This window comes from Aphelocoma coerulescens, chromosome 12 (assembly GCF_041296385.1).
Source record: "Aphelocoma coerulescens isolate FSJ_1873_10779 chromosome 12, UR_Acoe_1.0, whole genome shotgun sequence".
Taxonomy (NCBI): domain Eukaryota; kingdom Metazoa; phylum Chordata; class Aves; order Passeriformes; family Corvidae; genus Aphelocoma; species Aphelocoma coerulescens.
Window position 1 is genome coordinate 2,406,328 of NC_091026.1, and position 9,973 is coordinate 2,416,300.

The 9,973-nt window shown below is 44.3% G+C and overlaps 1 protein-coding gene across 4 annotated transcripts in view; it reads left to right on the plus strand.

Annotated features, from left to right (window-relative positions):
• VGLL4 (vestigial like family member 4) overlaps positions 1-9,596 on the plus strand; it is a 73,799-nt gene extending 64,203 nt beyond the window's left edge. For all 4 annotated transcript variants that reach the window (XM_069028435.1, XM_069028437.1, XM_069028436.1 and 1 more), the window contains 3 exons: positions 1,671-1,893; positions 4,445-4,559; positions 6,791-9,596. In XM_069028435.1, coding sequence (XP_068884536.1) covers positions 1,671-1,893; positions 4,445-4,559; positions 6,791-7,059 — 607 coding nt within the window. In that variant the 3' untranslated portion in view covers positions 7,060-9,596. The remainder of the gene's footprint in view (positions 1-1,670; positions 1,894-4,444; positions 4,560-6,790) is intronic.
• The last annotated feature ends 377 nt before the right edge of the window (positions 9,597-9,973 follow it).

Sequence of the window (9,973 nt, forward strand, 5' to 3'; positions counted from 1 at the left end):
GTTCCCAAGTCACTGGTTGCCTGGCATCGTGTTAACCCAGCATCTACCACGAAAAATGAGCTGAGATTTGATTCAGGAGCAATAATTTCCTCTACAACCAGGTGATTCTTGAGCAAGCTGAGGAATAGCACAGAAGAATTGTGAGTAGTTCAGCCAAGGTGCTGTTCCTGAATGCAGCAGAGATCTGGACCCCCATGTCCAGAAAGGAGGTCACTTCTAGCTCTTACCTGACAGGTGTGGTGTCACCACAAAGGTGACAAAGGTACAGGAACAGCTGTTATTTGAAAAAAGCATCACTGGAATAAAAGCTTGTTAAAGAGATGAACTTGGAAGTGGCAGGAAGATGATGAGAGGGGAGCAATGGTTTTGTCTCCTAATTCAAGAGTCAGGGCAAGAGCAGTCCAAGCCATTGGATTTTAGGTTAAAAAGAAACAAAAAGAGTCTGTGAAGAAAAGGTACTTTTAAAAGTACTTAGCTTAAAGCCTGGAATCCATGACCATGGGATGTTGTTGAGGTTAAAGGATTTAGGGCTGGGCAGGATCACCAAGGGACATCCCCACACCCCGTGTGGGTGTTTTAGGGGCTCCTTATTTCCCTCTATTGGCAGGACTTTTTTCCCTCAGCCTTGCTTTTGGAGAGATTTTCTCATTGAAATAGACTGTTTGAACTTGTAACTTCAGCATTGAATATCAATTCCTTTTCTGTCTCTGCCTTTCGTCAGAGCATTTTTAAAGATTTTTCCTGCATATTAATTTGCTATGATAGGCTTTAAAAAGCGGGGGAAAAACCACCTTGAATTTCACACGCAGACAGGACACAGAGGGCATTTCACTGATATTCAGGAATGGTCCAAAGACAGGCTGTTATTTTTATTTTCCATAGAGCCAGTGGTCCCTTCTGGTGCTTTCCTGTGCAGCTGGAGTGTGCAGTTCCCCACTGAGGCCCAGTCAGTGCAGTCACTGTGTGAGCTCTTCCACCACTGGTGACTCCAGGCTGCTGGGGATGCTCACGTTCACCTGGAGAGGAGGGAAGTGCTCTTCCCTTGAGTCACTGGCTTGCCTTTAATGACAATTCTGTTGCTGTATGGAAACTGAAGTCCCTCATACAAAGATACAAACCCAGCTTTCTTCTCATTGCAGGGCTCATTATGTGAGCACATCTATAGGGATTTACTGTTCAGGAGTAGCTGGAAATTACTCCTTTGAAAGAGCAGTTGTAATTAAGTGATTCTGAGATAAATGCAGTGTAGTTTGCTTTTCCTTCATTTTCTCCTCTGAAAATTTTGCTTCCTGCCTTGGCTCCCTGCGTTTATGCTGATATCAGCCATGTCTTTTCAGTAAAATAAACTTCCCTTGGGCTTCAGCAATGCTTAGGGAATATTGCAGTGTTAGATGGAATGGGATTAATAGTATGGTAAACGAGGAGGGGTCTGGTCTTAAAAAAAAGTTGTTTCTTGGTGCATCTAGATGAGTATCTGAAGAAATTCTGGGCTGAAGAGAGATGTGGTTGGCAGAGCTGGCAGATATGGGGGCTTGGCTTCTCTTTGGGATGTCCCACTGAGGGATTCCGCCTAGCAAAGTGCACTTCCTCGTGTTCCTGACGGAACATTGCACGTCTCAGGACAGCCTGGAACAACACTAAGGCCTCTTCCCTGTTTTGTCCCCTGCCAGAACCAAGACTGCCAACGGGGATTACCGGAAGGAGCACCGGGAGCGGAGCCGCAGCCCCATCGAGCGGGCGGCTGCCCCCACCATGAGCCTCCATGCCAACCACATGTACGCCTCCATCCCGAGCCTGAGCATGGAGCAGCCCCTAGCACTGACCAAAAACAGCATGGATGCAGCCAGGACAGTCGGCATCTCCCCCAGCCTGAGCAGCGTTGAGCGGCAGCAGGTACGGGATTGTCCCGGCTGGGGCACGGGGAGGGCTCCCAGCTGCAACCACAGCCTGGGAGGAGAAGCTGCTCCTCAGGCAGGATGTGGTTTAAAAATGCACACTGAGTGTCAAAGCTCGTTGTGACATTCGTTGTGACATTCCCAAGCCTGGGAATGCCTGGGTTTTATTTGGGAGTACATGTGTTTGAACTGGGAATTCAGAGTGTGGTTCAGGGAGGCCCCAGCACCTCACCTGTGCCTCTCCTGGTGATCCCTGTGTGTCCCCTCCCCTCTGTCCCAGTTCTCCCCACCCTGAAGAAGGGGTACAACACATAAGGGAATATTTGACACAGAATGATCTTAGTTTTAGCCAGCCAAAAGCATTTGCTGCGTTGTTCAGAGCAATGTTGCATCACTAATTCACTTCTCCTAAAGCCAAGTCATTATTTTTGATTAATTTATGCCTTATTTCCATATGCTGAAGTGGTTGTTAAGGTTTTTGTGTTGGTTGGTTGTTCTTTGGTTTGCCATCTCGCACATGGTGTTTGTTTTGCTGCAGAAGTGCTGAAGCTGAGCCATCTCTATGCAGGTTAGGCAAGAACAGCTTTCTTATGTGTCAGCCTCACTTTTATCCCTCTTACAAGTGGAGAGACAAAGCAAGAGAGTTGAGCTGTGATGAGCTGCAGCTGAGAAATTAAACTGGCCCATGTACCCAAGCTCTTCCTTCCCTGGACCCCTCTCTTTGACATTCTGAACTAGATTACAATCAGTTTTCCTGGGAAAATAGGATGCTGAGGCCAGGCCTTGCTAAGAGCACAGAGTAGGAATCATACGTAACAAAAAGTGTACTGAAAAAAAGAAATCCTCGTTTGATGATTCATTGTTTTGGGGTTGGTTTTTTTTAACCTTAACAGGTTGAATGAGATTTCATCTTACTCTGTATCTAATGAACAGGTGGGAGAAAAATGCCCTATTTGCAGCAGGACAGGGGTATTCAGCTGCTGTAGTTAGTGATTGTTACTGAATTCTCAGTTTATCTCAACATTTTTGTGTAAGCTTCTGTATTCTGTACACACACAACCATAGCAGAGGATTCTGCAAGGTGCCTTATCCTGTCCCTTGGGTCTTTGAGGTGTTGGCACGTGCATTTCTGAGGCATCATTACCTGTCTCGCTCTACTTCCCTCCTCTTGCATGTCCAAAATACTCTTCTGACGAGATTAAAATATAAAATACACCACTTCAGAGAGGCACAAAATCCTGGCCCCTATAGAAAATAAATACTCCCACATGTGAACTGCCTACAGAAAAATGAAATCATTATTTTTTCTTTATTTACTGTTTTTTTTACTTTGCTGCCAGTGCAGTAAGATGTAAATAACCTCATTGCTGTTGTGTCCTGGCAAAAATAGTGTTCAACCTCCCCAGAAAGCTCAGCTCTTTTACTTTACTGGTCTTGCTCTTACTCTGCCTAAAGTACCACCAAAGAAGGAAAATTCCCTCCTTCCTCACTGACCTTGTATGGGGGTAGGTGATTTTTTTGTGGGTAAAATTGTGTAAAATGGCCAAGAAATTAAATTAAATTACATCATGTTAATCTTTTTAACACTTACTAATTAATTTGCATTGAGTATAATAGACTCTGCATTATCAAATATATGAAATTTATTCCAATACCTGTGTTATTTCCCTTCAGCCACCTGGAGAAACTGGGGAGTTTCTTTACCCATGGCTTTGTTTCAGTGTAACATTTCCACAGTAAACAACTATGAAAAGAGCATTTGATGTTTACACTTTGTAGGAAGTATAGATGGTGCAGTTCTGATGTTGTAATGTAGCTGTGAATAGACGTTTTGGGGAATTTGCATGTGCTGAGAATGGCAGTGATGCTAATTAAGTAGTGCTGGAAAGGCAGGTGACTTACAACAGGAAAGGACTTGTGGTCGAGGCTGGCTCAGAGTTTTTCATATCGTACATCCTATGGGATTAGGATGCACTGTGGAATACAGAGGTAGGGCTAGGATAACTCAACTTCTGAATAAAAATTATAACACCAAGACAACAAATACCTGTAAAATCTGCAAAACCCTTCTGAGTCCTGACAAAGATGTGTGGCCATAGAATGAAACAAACATTTAATGTGTTGGCATTTAGTGCTGCATATGGAACTCTGTGAAATTGACACAGTCACTTGTAAAACCACTTTTAAGATTTGCTTTCACACTGCCCTTTTTCTGTTCACTGAAATAGCAAGAACTGCCGTGGAAATGCAATGTGGATTTTTATTTTGATAAAAGAATATTGGATATTTGGGAAGTTAATATGAATTGGGTAGTTTATGGGTTTAATTGTTGGGGCTGTGAAGTGGCAACAATCACTGTAAAATCACTTTTAAGACTTGCTTGCACACTGCCCTTTTTCAGTTCACTTAAGTAACAAGAACCTCTATGGAAATGCCATGTGGATTTTTATTTTTAACCAAAGAAACAGCTGAATATTTGGGGAGCTAATATGAAGTGGGTTTAATTGCTGCTACTGCTGGCCTGAGTGTGACACTTGTGTCCCCTCCAGAACCGTCCCTCTGTTATCACCTGTGCTTCTGCCAACAACCGGAACTGCAACCTGTCCCACTGCCCCATCGCCCACAGCGCCTGCTCCGGGGCTGCCTACAGGAGACCCTCCAGCTGTAAGTGCCACACTCCAAACTGGCCCCACTGGGATTCCAGGACTGCAGAATGGGCTCCACTGTGCCCATATTACCAGGGAGAAAAGGAGGTGAAACAATGGACACCCCTTTGTGTCCTCCAGCAGAAAGTACCAATGCAGAATTAGGGGGAGAGAGGTGTTCTTTCTTCTTGTTCTAAAAAGCTTCTTTTAAAAAAAACAAAACCCCAAGCACCCCACACAGACAAATAAGTCATTATGTTTATTTTAGCCCAGCTGACAAACAGCAGCCAGGGCCAGCAGATCCCCCCACGCTCTTATTTTAGGAGCTGTAGTTTCCGTGCTCTCTCAATAGCCAGGAGACTCTTGTGATTCAGCTGCAGTCGCAGAAATCTTTCCTGCAGCCACAAATACCCTTCCAAAGCCTGTCCCTCCACCCTGCTCTGCATGGAGAACACAAAAACCTTTGGAGGGCAGTTGCTACAGCAACCCAAGCAGGGAGCTTTAGCTTTCTGCCTTCTGTGCAATTAGTACTGTTCATGAAATCTGGTCAGGCAGTACTTGCTGGGAAACCTGGGCTGTTTCTGTTCACTCTCCCTGCACAGAAAGCACAGGGGAAGCTCAGCCCTTCCCTTGCAAGTCCTTTACCTGCTGAGGCAGAGCTTTAACTTGCAGCATTGCCAAAAGCCTAGGGCAGTGTGGCTCCAGCAGCCAGGATGTGTCCATGGAACAATACCAGGATGATGCAGGCAGCAACTTAAAGTCCATAGTAGGGTAATTGTAAGTATTTTTATTAGGAGTAGTATTTTTTTAATTTTTATGAAGATCAGTGTGCTGTTGATAACTAGAACTGGGAGCTGAAGGAGACCCTTAGACTCCTGGAGCAATCAATCATTGGGGATCTCAGATGTTACAAGTTTTCTCACAAACTGGTGCTACTGGTCCCAGGAGAGCTGCTCCAGTGGGCATGGGAACAGGGGGTAGATGTTTCCAAAAAAGATTTGTCTCCTGGCAGGTGAAGAGGTATCTGTGCATGACACTCATGTTTATTTTAGGATCAATCAAGCCTTGCTGGAGCACGGGGGCAGTGCCATGGATCCCAACAGTTCCAAGGATTTTTGGAAAGATAATTCTCATCGAGACATACAAATACGGGTTCTAAACTGTAAAACTGTAGTGCTCTTATGTTCAGTCTGAGGAATTACTGCAGTTCTTGTACAAAACCTGTCTTTTAAGGCTCTTGTAATAGTCTTACAGCACTTACTGCAGTGGCCATGATTCATTTAGTTCTGACTGCTCCCAGCACAAGTGTGTGGAGTAAGATGAAACCCTGAGCTCAGCTTTTGGCATGCTGCAATTTAGGATGAGGTCTCCTCACACCTGACTGCTATCAGCAGGCTTGGGAGCCGATTTTAAACAACTGTTTACATCATTAATTCCATTTAAGCCTAAATATAGGTTCTATGTGATTGTTTTAGGAGAAGGTTTCCATAGAATTGGAGCTGGAGATGTTGGTTGCCTAAGGGAGAAATACAATTATATATAAATGCTCACCTGTTGCAGGTCACAGAAAAGCAAAAATACTTAACTCCAGTTTTTTTCTTTCATTTTAACTCCTTCCTCCCTACCTTGTTCCCCAGCGCTTTCACTCCCAGGTCTGTAAGGGTGTAAGGAAGGCCATCTTCGTGACTGGGACTTGTAGTGACAGGGGTTTGCAGTGACAGGGCATTATACTACAGAGGGAGATGCTTTGAGGGTTGGAGCCCTTCTGCTCTGGTGACAGGCTAGGAGAGAGGGGGTGGTGTTCAGCCTGGAGAGGAGAAGGCCCTTCCAGTTCCTAAAAGGGCTCCAGGAGGGCTGGAGAGGGACTTTGGACAAGGGCCTGAAGTGATGGGACAAGGGGAATGGTTTCCCACTGTCAGAAGGGAGGGTTAGGGGGGATATTGGGAAGAAATTCCTCCCTGTGAGGGTGTGGGGAGGCCCTGGTACAGGGTGCCCAGAGGAGCTGTGGTGGCCCCTGGATCCCTGGAAGTGCCCAAGGCCAGGCTGGACATTGGGACTGGGAGCAGCCTGGGACAGTGGGAGGTGTCCCTGCCCATGGGAGAGGTTGGAATGAATGGGATGAGCTTTTTAAGGTCCTTCCAACCCAAGCTATTCCAAGAGTCTGTGACAGAGAACAGGATCAAGTGCAGGTTGTGAGTGCAGCACTCAGTGCCAGGCTTTTAACTCCCCCTCTGCCTCCTGTCCCCACAGCCACCACTGCCTGTGACCCGGTGGTGGAGGAGCACTTCCGCAGGAGCCTGGGCAAGAACTACAAGGAGCCTGAGCCGGTGGCAAACTCGGTGTCCATCACAGGGTCAGTGGATGACCACTTTGCCAAAGCACTGGGGGACACGTGGCTGCAGATCAAGGCTGCCAAGGACGGGGTGTCGGGCAGCCCCGAGTCGGCGTCGCGGCGGGGCCAGGCGTCCCCTTCCTCCCACATGGTCAATCACAATCACTCGCCCTCCGTGGTCTCCTGAGGACAGGACCCTTCCCGTGGTGAATTTGCATGGTTTGACTGAGCTTGGAACAGTGCTTAAATAGTGGTGGGGGAGGGGAGGTTAGTTTTTGACACATGTTTTTGTGTACTCACTTTCTTGTTTTTTGTAAAAGGGTGCCCTTAAAGACGATAGCAGGAACTATTTCATAAAGATTCATACGATGTAGCATCCTTTTTTTCCTGCCTCAATTACCAAAGAAACCTCTGATGCAAATCTGCTGCCCCTTAAAAAGATAATGCACGCTAATCCACAAAAGCCATTACACTTAGTTGGTTGACCCATGTGCTTTTTTTTTGCTTTTCTTAGCTTCTCAAGACTAGAATTTGTCTGGTTTGCTTACATTGCCTTTTTTTTTTCCCTCTGTGAAGTAATTTTGTATGTATATACTTGAAAAGAACTGTCATGTATGATTTGCACTATTGGAGGAGGACTGAAGTTGCACAGCAACTTTCTGGAAGAGGCTAATATTTTGAGGGCAAACTGCTGAAAAAAGGGTTTAAGGATGACATTTCTATCAGTTTGATTTTTCTTAGAGCAAAACAGCTTTGGAAGGGGAAGTCTCATACAGGTTATAGGTCTTTCTCTCTTTAGATTTCAGGTGCTTAGTGCTTGCAACTGGACTGCATAATTTACAGAACACGGGCATTTTTTCCTAAACACTGCAGTTTGTTAGACTAGAGCTGAGGTTGGAGGGTTCCATAGTGCTTAACGATGCATGTTTTATGAAAAATAGCTGGTATCTATTAATGTATAGACAGTAAGAATCATAATACTTATTAGCTTCTCTTCAGAATTAGTTTATTTTTGTCAGTAACAACCCTAGATATACTTACTGCTGGTACAGTTGTACTCTATGATATTTGTATTTGCTATTCACTTTAGTGGCAGCAGCACCGCGGGCAGCTCAGGACAGGCCTCGTGCAGCACTGCTGCTTCACAGGGATCTGCTTCCCAAACCCCAGTCTGTGTAATCCACCTTGAACTAGCTGCAGGAACTGCTACCCTTACGGATCTTGGCTGGACAACAGATTGTTACAGTTTGTGAAAGATGATCTTTCAGTTTGTTTATTTTTTTGGTTTTTTTTTTTAAGCCTATCCATCAGCCTATGCCAAGTCGCAGCATACATTCCTCCAGTAGGGACTTTATACAGGTATTACTGCATTTATTATCATTTGCTATATTAATAGCTACTAACTAGAAATTAGGCAGTAGAGGCAGGCATAAAACCACAGCTGTGCTAGTGCTAAGAGCTTCTCTTCTCCTTGTTAAGTGTAACTACTCTCCCCCGTACATTCCATCTTCCCAGGACAGTTGCAGCTAGGGCTTGGTTTTATACTGGGTCTCCTGAAAGGATGGGCTCAGTGTAGGAAGTGAGAACTGGTTGGAAGATGAACTCCACGTGATGTATTATGGACTACGTTACAGTATTGGGTCCATTGTGGCTTTTATTTTATGCTTTTTGTTGTTGTTTTTTTTTTAAAGTTAAGCTATTTAATTTGGAAAAGGTGCAGGGTAGAAAGAGATCAGGAGATTGGCTCTTACTCTTGGTGAGAAGGTGGCTGCTCAGTTTTCTTTAAAAAAAATGAAAAAAAAAACACAAAAAAAACCAACCCAACACCTAAGCCCCCCCAGTTTTACACATTTCACTACCATCTTACTGGGTAGTCAACGCTTCCTTGCTTTGGCATTCAGTACCCTACTCTCTGTAGGAAGATTGTTAAAAGAACACTTTTTTATATAGGTAACTTTAAGACCATCGTTACGCTGTGCGTAAAGAATGTACAGAGAAATTTGTAGGTATTTTTTGAGGAACAATTAATTTGTTAATGATATGTAGCTATTTAATTTTTCCCTTTCCTTTATTGTAATCATTCTTTTTTTTTTTTTTTTTGGAGAAAAAAGTTGATCTTTTTTTTTTTGTTGTTGTAGATTTGTCTGTAATACAGTAAAAGTGCAGGAACACAGTTATTCTATGAGGACACTGCATTAGCATTAATAGCCACTTGTTTGTTATTGCTACAGGCTACTGAGCAGTATAACAGTCAATACTAATACTGTAGATGGACTCTGTGGAAAATGTGACTCCTCTATTTCTTTGTAAACACAAATAAGATAATGTTTTTAAAGCTAATATTTTCAATAATAGCTGTTTTACAAGGTTACATTTACTTATCTGAGATAGGTAAATGGATTTGAGGGCAATAAAGATTTAATGTGCTATGTCCAGTAAAACAGATATTGGACACAACAATATCATGAAAGCCAAAGGGTTGGGGGGAGGTGGAAGGACACTTAACTGAACTCACCATCACGAGACGTGGTGAAGTTTCTTCACAGAGCCAGGTTATCTACAGTTCAGTTTGAAAGATTCTCTCTGTGTTTGTAAATCTGTAATATACCATTCTTTTGTGGCCTTGTTTCACCTGGAAAAAAAAAAAAAAAAAGGTTTGGCAGGCCATCTTTTTTTTTTGTACTTAAAAGTAGCCTTAAAGAACAATAAAGTGCTCTTAAATCACAGGTGTGTTCCTAAGCCTCTGTATGGCCTGGTGGGAGAGGAATTGGTGTCTGTGCTTCGTGAGCTGGAGGCAGGAACAAACCTCTGGCCACATCCTGCTTTCCTTCCTTTTTTAGGACCATAACCCCACTGATGGGGCTGCCACAGCCTCAGTCTGGGGTTCAGGGGGGGTTTCCCTACAAGAGTTTGTCAACAAACCCTTTACAGGAATAAAAAACGCTGTGGCTGCCCCAGCAGCTGTGCTGGGCCTTGAGGAGCTCACCTGGACAGGGACTGGCGTGGAAAACACCAGCTGCTCCTGCATTTCTGGTCATGAAAAGACCAGTTTTCTGGCATTTTGTTTGTCCCCCAGCTTCTTCAAGTGTCACCTAGAGAAC